This window comes from Podarcis vaucheri (genome assembly GCF_965113315.1).
Source record: "Podarcis vaucheri genome assembly, chromosome: 18".
Taxonomy (NCBI): Eukaryota; Metazoa; Chordata; class Lepidosauria; order Squamata; family Lacertidae; genus Podarcis; species Podarcis vaucheri.
In genome coordinates, this window is record NC_138756.1 from 3,927,304 (window position 1) to 3,946,047 (window position 18,744).

Below are 18,744 nucleotides of genomic sequence, written 5' to 3' on the forward strand. Positions count from 1 at the left end.
TTCCCCTCCGAGGGCCACATGACCCTCCTCGTCCGCCAGGGACACCAGCGCCTGCAGCCCGTCCAGCTGCACTCTGCACGCCCTCAGAGGCCAGAGAGGCTGGCAGGGGCAGGGCCCCCAGGAGGGAGAGGGGCCCCGGGGGGATTGGCACTCTGCACGCCCTCAGAGGCCGGAGAGGCTGGCAGGGGCAGGGCCCCCAGGTGGGCCCGGGAGAGAGAGGGGCCCCTGAGGGGATTTGCACTCTGCACGCCCTCAGAGGCCGGAGGGGCTGCCAGGGGCAGGGCCCCCAGGAGGGAGAGGGGCCCCGGGGGGATTTGCACTCTGCACGCCCTCAGAGGCCGGAGAGGCTGGCCGGGGCAGGGCCCCCAGGTGGGCCCGGGAGAGAGAGGGGCCCCTGAGGGGATTTGCACTCTGCACGCCCTCAGAGGCCGGAGGGGCTGCCAGGGGCAGGGCCCCCAGGAGGGAGAGGGGCCCCGGGGGGATTTGCACTCTGCACGCCCTCAGAGGCCGGAGAGGCTGGCAGGGCAGGGCCCCCAGGTGAGCCAGGGAGAGAGAGGGGGCCCCTGGGGGGATTTGCACTCTGCACACCCTCAGAGGCCGGAGGGGCTGGCAGGGGCAGGGCCCCCAGGTGAGCCCGGGAGAGAGAGGGGCCCCTGGGGGGATTGGCACTCTGCACGCCCTCAGACGCCGGAGAGGCTGGCAGGGGGAGGGCCCCCAGGTGGGCCCGGGAGAGAGAGGGGCCCCGGGGGGATTTGCACTCTGCACGCCCTCAGAGGCTTCGTAGTCTAAGCTCAGGGGGCTCTCTGAGCCAGCATATCTCTCTGGGGGGTGAGGGGTTTCTTCCCATTGGTCAACATCCTTCTTAAATAGTGGTGCCCGGAATTGGACACAGTATTCCAGGTGGGGACTGACCAAGGCAGAATAGAGCTCAGTCTTGTAAGCCACTGGGATTAGGAGCAATAAAAGTAATAATAATCACAACAAGATTAGACTTCGTTAACAAATATTTATGCTGCTTAACTGTGTGTGCATTGCAATCCCTTATTCATTGTTGTGCGTAGTAATTTTAAGTGCATTCTTAATATTACGATCAATGTGCAATACTTTTAAAATGCATAATTTCTTTAAATATAAACACAAGAATAAATGAAGCTCTAAACTCATCGGATGATGACCTGTGCCACAAACTGGGAACCAGGCAGAGGGGCTTCTCGGTGGTGGCGCCTGCCCTGTGGAACGCCCTCCCCACCTCCTTTCACAATGACTCGCCCAGATTGGCGTAGGCGGCCTGCCACTCCCGTGAGCGCCGGAGTTCCCTCTCCCCTCTAACCCTATCCCTAACCCTGGCCAGTGCAATAAAATTCATTGGATCCCAGTCACAGCTTGGCTAAGGTCAGCTGCTACTCTTTGGAACAGGGAGCTGAGCTTACACAATACAGAAATTAAACCAACAGACTACGGAAGATGTCTTAAATGAATTTCTCAGTTTATTGATATACAAAGCTTAGGAGAACGAAATGGTGTGAAGTGAGCTTATGAATGATAGCACATAAACGCGGGAAATGGAGCATAGAAAATTGAATACATAGAACTGGCATAAGCAAACAGTATTGGGGAATATTAGAATTGATATGGTTAATAGGTTGTCAGGACAAAGGAAACAGACTCAAAAACCTAACTCCTCTCTCCCTCCAGCCTATCTTGTTGTGAGATAAATATAAGTTCCCAAAACACAAAATTTTAAAAAGATAATAGTATACAAACTAAGGGCAGTAGACCAGGACTCACTGTAGTCCTTGGCAAAGCAAGGTAGCAAAACATTTCCTCCCATCTTCCTGTTCATGTCAACAGGACTTCCTAAAACCTGGGCTAAGAAGGAACACAATCTCTTTCAGAGGTGGAGAATAAGCAACATGGATGAGCAGGTGTGTTTCCTTTATGCACTTCTGGACATAGGGAACATGGACTATTTTAAGAATCAGGTGTCCCCTTAATTCCTTGTTGTCAGGTGCTCCTTTGTGTTCAGATCAGGCCTCAGCACAATAATGTAGCACTTGGGAAGGAAGATGCAGCCCAGAAGCCCAGCACTGGAGGCCAACATAGAGAAGATCTGCACGGCCACCATGTACTTGCCCTTGGTGCTCAGGTAGGTGGGCACAAAAGACACCCAAACACTGCAGAAGACCAGCATGCTGAAGGTGATCAGCTTGGCTTCGTTGAAGGAGCCGGGCAACTTCCTGGCTAGGAAAGCCACCGTGAAGCAGGTGGCAGCCAAGAAGCCCAGGTAGCCGAGGGCAACATAAAACATGGCCACAGACCCTTCGTTGCATTGCAGGACGATCTCTTCCACCTGGGAGCGCATGTCGGGCTCTGGGAATGGGGGAGAAGAGCCCAGCCAGATGGTGCTGATGAGAACTTGCCCCCCAGAACAGGAGATGACAATGGAGTTGGCCAGACTCTTGCCCAGCCATCTCCTCACCCTGTTCCCGGGCTTTGTGGCCAGGAAGGCCAGCACCACCGTGATGGTCTTTGCCAAGACAGAAGAAACAGCAACTGAGAAGATGATGCTGAAGGCCGTTTGTCGGAGAAGGCAGGTCTCTTTCCTTGGGCGCCCGATGAAGAGGAAGGAGGACAGAAAGGAAAGCAGGAGGGAGACGAGCAGGATGTAGGAGAGGTCCCGGTTGTTGGCTTTGACAATGGGAGTTTCCTTGTATTTAATGAAGATTCCCAACACAATGCCTGCTAATAAGGACAAGAAGAGGGCAATGGAAGCTAAAACAATTCCCAAATATTCTCCATAAGTCAGGAAGGTGGTAATCTTGGGGACACATTGATCTCTGTCCTTGTTTGAATGGTGATCTTCTGAGCATCTGGTGCAATGTTCTGCATCTGGGGAAGAGAAAAAGAGTGGCTGCAGCATCACTTACATCCCTCATGATCTGTGCTCTATTAACATTGTGATCTAGGATCAACTGAGAGGCAGTGACCACTCCACTTCTCTTAACTGCATTGTTTGGATCCTGCCTGTTCCTCTTTGCCTGAACCTTTAAAATGCAGACATTGCTTCCATTCAATGTTCATAGCAGTGAGATCAAAACGGTCCATAGATTATATTGTAATAATTTTCACATGAAGTATTTATTTTTATTGTGCTTTTGCTGTTAGTAATTTGCTGCTTTTCATCGTCTAGCCATTATTTTTGATAAGTGTCAACATTATTTCCTTTTTGTGTGGCTTGGTCTAAAAAATCAAAAAGGAATGCTTTGCGGACATTCCTCTCACAGCTGCCCAGTTTGCAGCCCAGATATTTCTTCCTTATGGTCATTCCTATCAACTCACTTCCTGGATGTAATAAAGGTGATTAATACTAAGGAAGTCAAGGAAGGATTCCCATTCCCCTATGTCTGCAGAATTGTCACAAAAAGTGTGTGAGACTGAATTTCTGTCCTGTGTTTACTCTCTCCAGGAATTTCTTCCCCCTTGGAATCACCCACCTTCCCGAGTGGAGAAGGTCCCTTCTGCACACTGAGCACAAGCATAGCAGCAAATGGGCTTTCCTTCTAGGACCACCTTGGCATATCCAGGTCGACATATTTCTGTACACCTGGAACGAGGTACGGCCTAACCAGAAAGACAAGAAGGTGCAACAAAGAGGAACAGTTAGGAGTATTTGTGTGTATGTAATTCACTCAACGCGATCTCTATAGCATGGTGGTGATCCCTGACAACTGGTCTTGCCAGCTCAGGATGATGGGAGTTGTAGTCCAAAGACAGCTGGGGACCCAAGTTTGGGAAACCCTGATCTACCCAAAGATTTGCAGTTGTGGCCCCCAATGAATCATTCAGGAAATTATCACAGCTCTACATCAATCACATAGAGGTTGGGGAGGGGTCTGTCTGGCAGGGAATCCAGAAAGATCCCAGTTGCCGTTTCCAGCAGCCAAGATCCCCAGTTGCCTGCCATCTCCCCATTCCCTTAATGCGGTCAGTTCTCTTTAGCTGCAGAACATGATCTCTGGAATGCAGCCTTGACCCCTCATCAGGGTCCTTTCAACCCCCCGCTGACCATTGGGGTGACCAGAATATTCATTCTCGTGTTTGTGTGTGTCAGAGAGAGAGAGAGAGAGAGAGAGAGAGAGAGAGAGAGAGAGAAAGCGCTTTGCTGTTCAATGCCCAACTGAAAGGAGAGTTGGGTTTTGGAGGTTTTTTTTTGCCAAATTGCCTTAATTCATTTTCCAAATTTCACCACATCAACCACAAATTAAGACAAATTTAATACCAGTGAGCTTACTCACAAATTAAAAAAAATATACAATAAATCAGTAATTATCATTTGTAAAATAAATTACTTTTCATCCTTCTGCATGTGTGAAAGGTCAATATCCTTTATTTGAGCATCCCAAATTCCCCTCCTATCTCAGCTGCTGTAGAAAGAAGGCGTGCTGGTTCCAGCTGTTCCTGGACAGTCACCCTGACATGCTCATTCTGCAGTGGTTGTTCAAGGAAGAGCACAGTCAGGATCTCCTAGCCCCCTCCCCCAATTATCCCCCCTACCTTATCGAATTTCTTGTTCCACTCAATGGCTTCTGGGTTAATGGTGAACTTTATGCCAGCAGATGCTCCTCTCCTTATATTCCCAATCTTCACAAGGGCACGAGACTTATTGGGAGACATCGCCCAGTTCATAATATTGAAGTCCGCTGGCAGCTCCCAGTTCTCATCCAAGCACAGTCTGCCCCTGGAAGTATTCAGACACTGGATTTCTCTCAAGAAAGGGTGAAGCTGGAATGGCAGGGGAAATCGCCAGCATTAAGAAACTGGGAAGCTACAACAGGCAATTAATCAAGCCAAAATGGGGAAAAAACCAGGGCCAGGGGGGCTATCAGCAAAGTACTATAAGAAATTGCAAGATTATTTGGCACAACCACTAAAATGTTTAAGATACTTAGATTACGCTGATTCTGAAAAAAGATACAAATCTATTATCAGTCAAAAATGATAGGCTGATTTCTCTATTAAATAATGACTATGAACTGTTTGCAGACCTATTGGCAAACGACATGAAAGTGCTATTAATGGATTTAATTCATCAGGACCAGGCTGGTTTTTTGCCAGGCCGCCAGATGAAGGAGAATAACGAAGTCCATGAAAGAGATAATGAAATTCAGAGAGTCATTACAGTGGTACCTCAGGTTAAGAACTTAAATTGTTCTGGAGGTCCATTCTTAACCTGACACTGTTCTTAACCTGAGGTACCACTTTAGCTAGTGGGGCCTTAGGCTGCCGCTGCGCGATTTCTGTTCTCATCCTGAAGCAAAGTTCTTAACCCCAGGTACTATTTCTGGGTTGCCAGAGTCTGTAACCTGAAGCGTCTGTAACCCGAGGTACCACTGTACTTAGAGGAATTGACTCAATTTATTCTGACTAACAGGCTATGATGATAGTAAACAACATAATAACAGAAAAATTCAAAATTATTAAAGGGACAAGACAGGGATATCCTCAGTCACCATTATTATTTTAGTTTTAGAGACCCTGGCCAGAAGTAGAAGATCAGATGAAGAAATAAAAGGGATAACATAGGTTAAAGGTAAAGGTAAAGGGACCCCTGACCATTAGGTCCAGTCGAGGCCAACTCTGGGGTTGGGGCGCTCATCTCGCTTTAATGGCCGAGGGATCCGGCGTACAGCTTCCGGGTCATGTGGCCAGCATGACTAAGCCGCTTCTGGCGAACTAGAGCAGCGCACGGAAACGCCGTTTACCTTCCCGCCAGAGCGGTACCTAATTATCTACTTGGACTTGGACGTGCTTTCTAACTGCTAGGTTGGCAGGAGCAGGGACCAAACAACGGGAGCTCACCCCATCGCGGGGATTTGAACCGCCGACCTTTGGTCGGCAAGTCCTAGGCTCTCTGGTTTAACCCACAGCGCCACCCGCGTCCCAACAGTAGGTTACAAAGCATATAAACTCAAGGCATTTGCAGATGACCATGTGGTAACTGTAGAAGACCCCATGGCTAGCCAACCAAGGTCTTGAACAGATTCTCAAGTTTGGAGAAGTAGCAGGTTTTAAACTAAATAAAGGTAGAACGAAAGTATTGGTGGAAAATGTGACAGAACTGATGATTGAGAAGAAAGTTTAATATTTAGGAGTATGGATAACAGCTACAAACATAAATATTTTTAAGAATAACTATACAGGAGCTTGGAAAGAAATGAAAAAAAACTTAAATAAAAATATATATAAAAATAGAGATATCTGGAGGGTGGCAGCACGACAACAGGACTTTTCTGTGGTGGCTCCTCGCTTGGGGGATGTTCTCCCACAGAGGCTCCCTGGACATCTTTGTGACAAATCATTAGGTGCCAGGCGAGAAAATTATTCTGTAACCAGGATTTGGGTGGATAAAACCATCTCTGGGCATTTTAATGTGCTTTTCGTTTGCTTGTTTTCTTTCTTTCGTTTGCTTTTTCTATTCTCATTTTGTATTTTTATTCTGCAAACCACCCTGTGATCTTCAGATGATAGTTGATATATAAACAGAATAATACTAATATTATTACTACAGTCCCTCCAAAGGTCCAAATGGCACCCAGTTGAGAGGTGCTGGAGCTGAGTTCCAGTGAGTTCCCCCTGAAGAAAGCCCTGGGTATAAATAGCAAAATGATCGTTGTGGGATGGGACATCCCTATTTTCATCGGAGATATGTTGGAAGGTAAGCGACTATTAGTAATAGTAACTATGATAGTTTACAGGTCTATCGACAGTCAAGATCAGCATCTGTGTGGACTGCAGTTTGCAAAAGGGGGAAGGAAATACCTGCCACGGCTGTAGCCTTTGGGGTCCCCATTGCTCTCCTTCCTCCACCATCAGCCTCCTCTGGGATCTCGATGAAAGCGAGGCATGCAAGGCCTGAGCCACAGCTTGAACATTGATGTAAGTGCTATAGCTATCTAGAGACAGGATTGTCTCACATACCCTTTGGGACACCATCTCCATTTCCTCCTCCTCTTTGCATCTTCTCCGGCCTTTCACAGACAACAGATGCTTTGAATATGAACACTGATAAGCTTCATCCAAAAAATCTCCAAGAAGATTGGACTGCGATTTATATTTCTCACCTTTGCTGCTCCTTATTCCAGTCTCAACTGCAAAGAACAGAGAACCATGGAGGTGCTGGAATAGATTTGGAGGGAAGGAAAAGCCAATTCTGATTTCTAGCAAAGCTGTTGTGATCCAGACTTTCGCCCCTATTTCCTTCTCATAAATATTGTTTATTGCCATGAGTATTATGATAACATGTGCATTGGTTATATAGGAAACAAATACCCCAACTTGTCTCCATAGGAAAAATGGTTCCCCAGGTGTTATAAATTCATCAAAATAACTTTCTGGTACTCTTTTTGATAAAGCAATGCAGATCCCTTTGCTGAGCATCAGAGGTTTCACAGCGCTCACAAATCTTTCTCCACTGTCATTGTCTGGAGTGAAGAGGCCAATCCACGTCCATCCAAAATGCAGGAGCAATTCAACAATCCCCTGGTACTGACTCTCCTCTTTGGGACTCATCCGGTAGACAAAAGGGAACAGGGTTTTACCTTCGAGAAGCTGGGCAGTGAAGCCATGACTGATCTAGCAAGGAAAGCAAAAGATCAGCAATTTATTTTACTTTCAGCATAACAGATATTTAATTATCTGAAATGACTGACATCTAAATCTCTGCTGGCTGAGGCTGATGGGAGTTTTAGTCTGAAACATCTGGAGGTGACAAGTTGGTGAAGGCTCAGTTTTGAAAAAGGGATGTAGGATCCATAGCTCAGGATTTTCCCATTTTTAAAAATATCCCTACTTAACCCCTCCAAAGAGAAAATAGGATCTTATGCAGTTGAAATCCTCTGTCCCTCCATGCTCTCCCACTACTTACCTGTGGGATTTTGTAGATGCCTGACAAGCCTGAAATCACTTTTGAGATGTCAGTATTGCCTCTTTCAAGAACAGCCAGCAGGGGATTCTGTTCTCCACAGTGATAATTGGGAACATTGCATCCACTGCCTGCAAGCAGCTCTAGCATGGCGTCCGAAGTCATCCCTGCATCGAAATAGTTCTCATAGATGTTGTAGCCCAGGGTGATGTTGGGTAAGATCCTGAGATCCTGGTTGATCTCTTGGATGGTGAACAGGAAAGACAACATGTACCAGAAGAACCTAGTTGACTCCCTGCAATAAATGAATCCTTTCAAAAGAGTGAAACTGATATTCATATTAATGGGAGGAAGGAAACATTATATGATCCACAAATATTAGTATATTATTTATTTATTTATTTATTTATTTATCCACAAAAATTTGGAGACCTCTGCTCCATGACAGGAGCTATGATTCAAACAGCACACAGAGCTGTTCAGCAGTGGAACAGACTCCCTCCGAAGGTGACCATGTGTCATGGATGCTTCAGGTGAGATTCCTCCGGGTCCCTTCCATCTCTACAACTCCATGATTCTATTCTACTGTGGTTCTATGAGTAGGAAATGAAGGCGGCCCTCAAAATTTGAGATATACTGGGAAATTGCTCCATAGGCTGCTTTTGCTGCAGTGGTCTTTGGCGCCTTCCAAGGGGCTAGACTCCAGGTAGATAAGAGACAATTTTATTGAAAGAGGGGAAGCACCAAATACCTCAGTCCCCTTTTAGTTACAAATGAGGCCTGGTGGCTTTCAGGTTTGAGTGTGTGGTAAAATTTATAATTTTGCCCATATTTTGGATCACTGACTCCACCAATGAGGACACCCTCTGGTCTGTATTATTTTAGTGCTGGGATTGGAGGAGGAAACCTTTAATGTAGCTGAGACAGATTTCCCCATGGTGGGCTGTAGGTCTCCCGTTGCATTGTGTAAAGAGAACTGTGATAAGGTTGTTCACAAATGATCCCAATAGAATAAACATAAAATAATCTTAGCAGCTTGGGAATTGCTTGAGTTTCATGCCGCCCTCTGGCTTAGGAAGAAACGTCAAGCACCTCAATACTTTGAAATGAGGCCAGTTGTGTGTGGTCAAAATAGGATTAAAAGTTCCCCAAGAGGCTCTTAAAATTCCATTTGCAAAATTGTAGCATTCCTTAATGACAGTTTATGAATTGTCCAAATGGAATAATATTGAATGAAACCTTTGTGCCTTGGAAATTGCCTGAGTTTCATGGCATCCTGCAGGTGGGGAAATTCAGTGCATCCTTTTGAACCCTGACCAGATTCACTGGCATCCTTGCATTCTACTAAAAGCAACACAGACACATAGGAACAGGATTGTTTTACTTAGGAAGACAGAGGGAAGAAGGAAGTAAGAGAGGTTTTTTACTGGACCCCCCCAGTTCCCATCACCCCCAGCCAGCAAGACCAATGGTCACGGCAGGGCAGTCCTGCAACATCAGCCCTTGGCTCCCCAGCCCTGAGATAGGGGCTCTTTCCTATTTCAACCATTACAAGGACTGGGGGACCATGAAACCCATCCACATATAATTTTACATACACTTCATTCCTGGCGAAGGGTGTCTGAGTAAAGTTGTATGGAGTTGTCTCAATAAGGCGTATTGGAGAGATGATCCCACTGATGAGGAAGTGTCCTGGCCGGTAGTAATTGCGAGCATCCGTTTCATCCCTGACTAGATTCAAGGGGCATTTCGCCTTGTGGTTCCCGCAGACTCCAAAGGGCATCATGAGCAGCAGAAGCAGGGATCTCATTCTGGCTCTGCCTCCTCCTCCTCTTACCTACCAAGGAGGCATAGCAGAAGAACCCAAAGACTCTTGCAAGGCTAGACTGCCTGGGCTTTCCCAATCTGGGTGGTTTTCAACTCTACCTTTGGAGCTAGGAAGCACAAGGCAGGCACACCCCTCTTTCGCCAGCTCTGCATCTTGACTCCGTCTGTCTCCAACACAGGAAATATTCTCTGCACTAACTTCTTCTTTCCCAGTCACAGCACAATTAATATTGCCATGCTGTTGTTGCTTTCCGAGGCTCATGCAATTTCCAGAAATATCTCCTGAGCTTTTAGAAGATGAGATGACTATAATTTCGACTATTCTAAGTGGAATAAGTTTCAGCACCATAACTTTCTGGAGTCTTGAATGGCTCAAGCGGCAGGTGCAGAACTAGAGAAAAACATGTTGGACAGAAGTCAAGGGGTGTGCTTGGAAGTTGGAAGTTTGGCCTGAACTTTGCTCACAAGCACCAAAGAAGGAGCTGGATCCAACCATGGACTCTCCTTCCTTGGAGGTTTTTAAGCAGAGTTTGGATGGCCACCTGTTGGGATTCTTCAGCTGAGATTCCTGCATTGCAGGGGGCTGGACTAGAGGACCTTGGGGTCCCTTTCCAAGTCTCCCATTCTATGATTCATTGGAGGTTTTAAGAAGAGGTGGGAGAGTCAGGGATGGACAACAGCCAGATGAAGGAGTCCCAGCCTTGTATCCCAGGCATCCTAATCCCTTTTAAAATGTGGGGGTTGGGGGGCATTATTGGCTTGTTGTTTTTATTTTGATTATATATGTTGTGGTTTTATATTTTGAACCGCCTTGAGACCTCCAGGGATAGGGCGATATATAGGTTCAGTACATCAATTAATAAAGGAATAAATATGAATAAATAAAAATCAATCAATGGAGAATGCTGAGAAATGCCATCCTCAGTACTGTCAACGGGATACATGGTGGTGGGATTTTGTTTCTTGGAGGCTGCTGGAGACAGAGACTGGTGGAGCCTGCAATGGGGAGGGATTTCTCAAGCCCACCCTCTGGCCGCTTTGGGTGGGTCTGGGCTGCTTGATTCCTGCCGCTCTCTTCTGGTTCTCCCCCTGAAGGGAAGTAGCGCCTTGGTGGCTTCGAAGCCACTTCAAGTGAATTTCCATCCCATCTTTGAAAGGCTTCTCCAACAGAGGGAAGCTCTCTGGATTTGGTTGAGGGGAGAAATGTTGCTCTGAACTTTCGGCTCTCCCTTCCCCTTCGACATGTTCTGCGGAAGGGGAGCTTCTGTTGCACATGGAACCAACTTGCTCCTCGTCTTTGAGCAGAAACTTCTCTACTCATAAACAAATTGTCTGTGCAGAAGCCAGGCTAGTATTCTAGCAGCTTTATTATTCTTTATCAATTTATTTATTCTTATTTATTTATTTACTTATTTAATCTGATTCATAAAATCCAGCAGCACTTGATTAGGCCAATAACCCCTAAAGCACTTTATTTTAAGATAAGCAGGACATTCAGAAAAAAGTTTACAAAGTTACTTCAGAACATTAAAAAAGTGAAAATAACAAAACGGACTGAAATTGTATCAGCTTCCTAAGAATCTGGGTGGATGCTATATTTATTAAATTTATTTTTTTAAAAAAAATTATTAAGTCTCCATAGATATTCCAAAACACTTAATTTTATAATGAATGATTTTAGAGTGTTGTTTGTGCTGTACTTTTGTACTGTTTTATTGTTGTTAGCCACCCTGAGCCCGGCTTCGGCTGGGGAGGGCGGGATATAAATAAATTTATTATTATTATTATTATTATTATTATTATTATTATTATTATTATTATTGTCTACCTACCAGAGTTTTTAAAAAAACAACTAAATACAGAATGCTTCTTGACTCCCCACCCCTCTTGATGTTTGTTTTATTACTCCTTTTTATCACCTGTTTTAAAAAACATGTTTAAGTTATCTAAGCCCCGAAGTCGTATATCAGTAATCCTCTGCTTATATTTCAAATCCTGCCTTTGACTTCAGGTCTGGATGTTAGTATGACAGATAATATAACAGTGGTCTCCATTCTTCCTTGAACAATTCTTCCTTATGTCCTCTTAGTTTAGCAGGGAATTTCTCCCTTTCCGCATCTTCCACCAGCTTCATCAGCCATTCCTCCTTGGTGGGGAATTCTCCTTCTTTCCACTTCCGTGTGTATAAAGTCCCAGCTGTTGTGGTTGCATTCAGAAAACCTAACTAACCACCAGCCAGATTCTCAGCTCCCTTTCATGTGTAATTGTTATGTACTGAGTTGAATAGGATCCAAAATGCAGCAGTCTGACTGGTCCTAGAACAATAGGATTCAGAATGCAGCACTATGATTGGTCTCCAGGAGCCACCCAATCCAGCTCCAGATGGAAGTGAATCCCCAACCTGATTGGCCCACAGGAGAATCCCGGAATTAGCCAATCACGTGCAGCCCATTGTGTAAATAATGTATATAAAGCAGATACTTTGGGGGGACTTTCATTCCCTCCTCACCACTATGAGCTGAATAAAGAGCATGAAATCCACTTTCGACTCTGAGTATATTTCAGTAATGTTCCGGAGTAAGCGGCCACAGACCAGATCCAGGCGCCTTGGAAAGAAACTGATTTTCTGGATCCGTTTCAAGTGGGGTTTAGGCCATGGGACAAAGAAGCAGCCAAGCAGGCTGGGAAGTGCTGGGACTGCGCCGTCCTTTGGCCCTAGTCCTCTTCTCCCGGCCGGACGGCTGACTGCGGAGTCACTCTGGCAGGGACTTGGCTGCCATTGTGTCTCTGCCTTCTCTGTCAGGTGTCAGTCAGAGTCCGTCTGCCTCAGTTGAGAGCAGTGTGGAATCTCCGTCAACCTGTTTGGAACCATGTTGTTTAGGAAGAAGTTTATTTTAACTCAGTAAAGTCAATTAAAAACTCTGCATTAGTAGTTTACGCTGCGCGTCAGTTTAGGTCTGACGTCGTTTCCAGACGGTGTTAGTTGGGGAACGCTTTTCAGCTCCGGGAGCCTTGAATGTGGGGTTTACAGGGCTCGATCCTATCCACAGGGCACTGGCTCCCGGTGGAGTACAGGATAATAATAATAATAATAATAATAATAACAACAACAATAATAAAATTATTTATACCCTGCCACTCTGGGCAGCTTCCAAAAAAATATTAAAATACTGTAATACATCAAACATTAAAAGCTTCCCTAAACAGGGCTGCCTTCAGATGTCTTCTAAAAATCTGGTAGTTGAATAATAATAATATGTAGGATAAGGTTAAGATGCTGGTTTTGACCTTTAAAGCCCTATAGGGCCTAGGTCCCTCGTATCTACGGGGCCACCTCTCCTGGTATGTCCCATGGAGGACCTTATGGTCTTCAAACAAAAACATCTTGGAGGTCCCGGGCCACAGGGAGGTTAGGCTGGCCTCAACCAGAGCCAGGGCTTTTTCGGCTGTGGCCCCGATCTGGTGGAACGCTCTGTCCCAAGAGACTAGGGCCCTGCGGGACTTGACATCTTTCTGCAGGGCCTGCAAGACGGAGCTGTTCAGCCAGGGCACAGTCGGACCCCCTCCTTTGGTCATCCCCGCAGAATTGTAGCCCAATGGTTGCCATTAATTTGATTTTGAATTGATTTTAGAATGAATTGATTTTAGAATTCTGTGTTACTTTTATTGTTAGCCGCTCTTAGCCCAGCTTCGGCTGGGGAGGGTGGGATATAAATAAAATTTTCTTTTTCTCCTCCTCCTCCTCCTCCTCCTCCTCCTCCTTCTTCTTCTTCTTCTTCTTCTTCTTCTTTTTCTTCTTCTTCTCCCCCACATTGTTTAACATCTACATGAAACCACTGGGTGCGATTATCCGGAGGTTTGGAGTATGTTATCAGAATTATGCTGACAACACTCCGCTCTATTTCTCCTTCACATCTGCAGGGGAGGCAGTGGAAGTGCTGGACTTCCTTGGTCTTGTCTTGGTAATGGATTTCAAGTGGGGTTTAGGCCTGGTTTTGGCACAGAAACTGCTTTGGTCGTCCAGTATGGTGACCTCTGTTGAGAGAGAGAAACATGTCTCTGATAATTCTTCTCAACGTCTCACCGGCTTTCGGTACCATTGACCATGGTATCCTTCTGGAGTGACTCTCCAAGTGTGGGGTGGGTGGCAGCGCTTTGCGGTGGTTCCAGTCCTTCTTGGATGGTCATTTCCAGACAGTGTTACTTGGGGAATGTTTTTCAGCTCCGGGAGCCTTGAATGTGGGGTTCCACAGGGCTGAATCCTATCCCCACATTGTTTAACATCTACATAAAACCGCTTTTCAGTCAAGGCTTGGCTAAGGTCAGCTGCTACTCTTTGGAACAGGGAGCTTACACGATACAGAAATTAAACCAACAGACTACGGGAGATAACTTAAATTAATTTCTCAGTTTATTGATATACAAAATTTAGGAGAACGAAATGAGATGAAGTGCACTTGTAAATGACACAGCATACAAAAGATTCCCACCCATCTTACTGTTCATGTGAACAGGACTTCCTAAAACCCGGGCTAAGAACGAACACATTCTCTTTCAGAGGTGGAGAATAAACAGCATGGATGAGTAGCTGTGTTTCCTTTATGCACTTCTAGACATCATGAACATGGTCTATTTTAAGAATCAGATGCCCCCTTAATTTCTGGTTGTCAGGTGCTCCTTTGTGTTCAGATCAGGCCTCAGCACAATAACGTAACACTTGGGAAGGAAGATGCAGCCCAGAAGCCCAGCACTGGAGGCCAACATAGAGAAGATCTGCACGGCCACCATGTACTTGCCCTTGGTGCTCAGGTAGGTGGGCACAAAAGACACCCAAACACTGCAGAAGACCAGCATGCTGAAGGTGATCAGCTTGGCTTCGTTGAAGGAGCCGGGCAACTTCCTGGCTAGGAAAGCCACCGTGAAGCAGGTGGCAGCCAAGAAGCCCAGGTAGCCGAGGGCAACGTAAAACATGGCCACAGACCCTTCGTTGCATTGCAGGATGATCTCTTCCACCTGGGAGCGCATGTCGGGCTCTGGGAATGGGGGAGAAGAGCCCAGCCAGATGGTGCAGATGAGAACTTGCCCCCCAGAACAGGAGATGACAATGGAGTTGGCCAGACTCTTGCCCAGCCATCTCCTCACCCTGTTCCCGGGCTTTGTGGCCAGGAAGGCCAGCACCACCGTGATGGTCTTTGCCAAGACAGAAGAAACAGCAACTGAGAAGATGATGCTGAAGGCCGTTTGTCGGAGAAGGCAGGTCTCTTTCCTTGGGCGCCCGATGAAGAGGAAGGAGGACAGAAAGGAAAGCAGGAGGGAGACGAGCAGGATGTAGGAGAGGTCCCGGTTGTTGGCTTTGACTATGGGAGTTTCCTTGTATTTAATGAAGATTCCCAACACAATGCCTGCTGTTAAGGACAAGAAGAGGGCAACGGAAGCTAACACCATTCCCAAATATTCTTCATAAGTCAGGAAGGTGGTAATCTTGGGGACACATTGATCTCTGGCCTTGTTTGAATGGTGATCTTCTGAGCATTTGGTGCAATGTTCTGCATCTGGGGAAGAGAAAAAGAGTGGCTGCAGCATCACTTACATCCCTAATGATCTGTGCTCTATTTACATGGTGATCTAGGATCAACTGAGAGGCAGTGACCACTCCACTTCTGTTAACTGCATTGTTTGGATCCTGCCTGTTCCTCTTTGCCTGAACCTTTAAAATGCAGACATTGCTTCCATTCAATGTTCATAGCAGTGAGATCAGAACGGTCCATAGATTATATTGTAATAATTTTCACATGAAGTATTTATTTTTATTGTGCTTTTGCTGATAGTAATTTGCTGCTTTTCATCGTCTATCCATTATTTGATAAGTGTCAACATTATTTCCTTTTTATGTGGCTTGGTCTACAAAATCAAAAAGGATTGCTTTACGGACATTCCTCTCACAGCTGCCCAGTTTGCACCCCAGATATTTCTTCCTTATGGTCATTCCTATTAACTCACTTCCTGGATGTAATAAAGGTGATTAATACTAAGGAAGTTGAGGAAGGATTCCCATTCCCCTATGTCTGCAGAATTCTCACATAAGTGTGTGAGACTGAATTTCTGTCCTGTGTTTACTCTCTCCGGGAATTTCTTCCCCCTTGGAATCACCCACCTTCCCAAGCGGAGAAGGTCCCTTCTGCACACTGAGCACAAGCATAGCAGCAAATGGGCTTTCCTTCTAGGACCACCTTGGCATATCCGGGTCGACATCTTTCTGTACACCTGGAACGAGGTACGGCCTAACCAGAAAGACAAGAAGTTGCAACAAAGAGGAACAGTTAGGAGTATTTGTGTGTATGTAATTCACTCAACGCGATCTCTATAGCATGGTGGTGATCCCTGACAACTGGTCTTGCCAGCTCAGGATGATGGGAGCTGTAGTCCAAAGACAGCTGGGGACCCAAGTTTGGGGAACCCTGATCTACCCCAAGATTTGCAGTTGTGGCCCCCAATGAATCATTCAGGAAATCATCCCAGCTCTACATCAATCACATAGAGGTTGGGGAGGGGTCTGTCTGGCAGGGAATCCTGGGAGATCCCAGTTGCCGTTTCCAGCAGCCAAGATCCCCAGTTGCCTGCCATCTCCCCATTCCCTTAATGCGGTCAGTTCTCTTTAGCTGCAGAACATGATCTCTGGAATGCAGCCTTGACCCCTCATCAGGGTCCTTTCAACCCCCCGCTGACCATTGGGGTGACCAGAATATCTTGTGCTTTAAATTGAGTTCAGTACAGCTGAGGTTTGAGCCACAGAACTCTGTTTCCTCTTCTCCATTTACCTGTTTCCCTTCTTAAAAGAACTTCAAAGCAAATGACAATGGGTCTGACATGTGATTCCCCCAAATTTCAGGATTCGAATAATCTCTCACACGGTTCATTCTCGTGTTTGTGTGTGTCAGAGAGAGAGAGAAAGTGCTTTGCTGTTCAATGCCCAACTGAAAGGAGAGTTGGGTTTTGGGTTTTTTGCCAAATTGCTTTAATTGGTTTTCCAAATTTTACCACATCAACAACAAATTAAGACAAATTTAATAGAAGTGAGCTTACTCACAAATTTAAAAAAATATACAATAAATCAGTAATTATCATTTGTAAAATAAATTACTTTTCATCCTTCTGCATGTGTGAAAGGTCAATATCCTTTATTTGAGCATCCCAAATTCCCCTCCTATCTCAGCTGCTGTAGAAAGAAGGCGTGCTGGTTCCAGCTGTTCCTGGACAGTCACCCTGACATGCTCATTCTGCAGTGGTTGTTCAAGGAAGAGCACAATCAGGATCTCCTAGCCCCCCTCCCCCAATTATCCCCCCTACCTTATCGAATTTCTTGTTCCACTCAATGGCTTCTGGGTTAATGGTGAACTTTATGCCAGCAGATGCTCCTCTCCTTATATTCCCAATCTTCACAAGGGCACGAGACTTATTGGGAGACATCGCCCAGTTCATAATATTGAAGTCCGCTGGCAGCTCCCAGTTCTCATCCAAGCACAGTCTGCCCCTGGAAGTATTCAGACACCGGATTTCTCTCAAGAAAGGGTGAAGCTGGAATGGCAGGGGAAATCGCCAGCATTAAGAAACTGGGAAGCTACAACAGGCAATTAATCAAGCCAAAATGGGGAAAACACCAGGGCCAGGGGGGCTATCAGCAAAGTACTATAAGAAATTACAAGATTATTTGGCACAACCACTAAAATGTTTAAGATACTTAGATTGCGCTGATTCTGAAAAAAGATACAGATCTATTATCAGTCAAAAATGATAGGCTGATTTCTCTATTAAATAATGAGTATAAACTGTTTGCAGACCTATTGGCAAATGACATGAAAGTGCTGTTAATGGATTTAATTCATCAGGACCAGGCTGGTTTTTTGCCAGGCCACCAGATGAAGGATAATATGAGGAATATAATTGATATAATAGAATATCTGGAGGTTAGAAATGATAAGCAAGCAGTGTTGATTTTTATAGATGCAGAGAAGGCCTTTGACCATTTTTTCATGGACTTCTATGAAGAAGACTATAGAGATGATGAAATTCAGAGAGTCATGACAGTGGTACCTCAGGTTAAGAACTTAAATTGTTCTGGAGGTCCATTCTTAACCTGACACTGTTCTTAACCTGAGGTACCACTTTAGCTAATGGGGCCTTACGCTGCCGCTGCGCGATTTCTGTTCTCATCCTGAAGCAAAGTTCTTAACCCCAGGTACTATTTCTGGGTTGCCAGAGTCTGTAACCTGAAGCGTCTGTAACCCGAGGTACCACTGTACTTAGAGGAATTGACACAATTTATTCTGACTAACAGACTATGATGATAGTAAACAACGTAATAACAGAAAAATTCAAAATAATGAAAGGGACAAGACAGGGATATCCTCAGTCACCATTATTATTTTAGTTTTAGGGACCCTGGCCAGAAGTAGAAGATCAGATGAAGAAATAAAAGGGATAACATAGATTAAAGGTAAAGGGACCCCTGACCATTAGGTCCAGTCGAGGCCAACTCTGGGGTTGGGGCGCTCATCTCGCTTTATTGGCCGAGGGAGCCGCCGTAGAGCGTACAGCGTACATGTGGCCAGCATGACTAAGCCACTTCTGGCGAACCAGAGCAGCACATGGAAACGCCGTTTACCTTCCCGCCGGAGCGGTACCTATTTATCTACTTGCACTTTGACGTGCTTTCGAACTGCTAGGTTGGCAGGAGCAGGGACCGAGCAACGGGAGCTCACCCCGTCACGGGGATTTGAACCGCCGACCTTTGGTCGGCAAGTCCTAGGCTCTGTCGTTTAACCCACAGCGCCACCCGCGTCCCAACAGTGGGTTACAAAGCATATAAACTCAAGGCATTTGCAGATGACTATGTGGTAACTGTAGAAGACCCCATGGCTAGCCAACCAAGGGTCTTGAACAGATTCTCAAGTTGGAGAAGTAGCAGGTTTTAAACTAAATAAAGGTAGAACGAAAGT

At 45.7% G+C, this 18,744-nt stretch overlaps 3 protein-coding genes across 3 annotated transcripts in view; 1 reads left to right on the forward strand and 2 right to left on the reverse strand.

The window, feature by feature from the left end:
* Window positions 1-17,215, reverse strand: part of LOC309523125 (vomeronasal type-2 receptor 26-like) — a gene marked incomplete at its 5' end in the record, with an annotated part of 55,046 nt that extends 37,831 nt beyond the window's left edge. Inside the window, 3 exons of the mRNA XM_082206888.1 lie at window positions 14,092-15,300; window positions 15,903-16,029; window positions 17,096-17,215. Coding sequence (XP_082063014.1) covers window positions 14,402-15,300; window positions 15,903-16,029; window positions 17,096-17,215 — 1,146 coding nt within the window. The 3' untranslated portion in view covers window positions 14,092-14,401. The remainder of the gene's footprint in view (window positions 1-14,091; window positions 15,301-15,902; window positions 16,030-17,095) is intronic.
* Window positions 1,371-8,307, reverse strand: LOC309522781 (vomeronasal type-2 receptor 26-like). The gene is made up of 5 exons (XM_082206338.1): window positions 7,925-8,307; window positions 6,820-7,632; window positions 4,555-4,782; window positions 3,495-3,621; window positions 1,371-2,889 (listed from the first exon to the last, which is right to left on the reverse strand). The coding sequence occupies exons 1-5, from the start codon at window positions 8,258-8,260 to the stop codon at window positions 1,991-1,993; spliced, it is 2,403 nt and encodes an 800-aa protein (XP_082062464.1). The 5' UTR covers window positions 8,261-8,307; the 3' UTR covers window positions 1,371-1,990.
* LOC309523127 (vomeronasal type-2 receptor 26-like) overlaps window positions 15,905-18,744 on the forward strand; it is a gene marked incomplete at its 3' end in the record, with an annotated part of 81,742 nt that continues 78,902 nt past the window's right edge. The window contains exon 1 of the mRNA XM_082206890.1: window positions 15,905-16,022. The remainder of the gene's footprint in view (window positions 16,023-18,744) is intronic.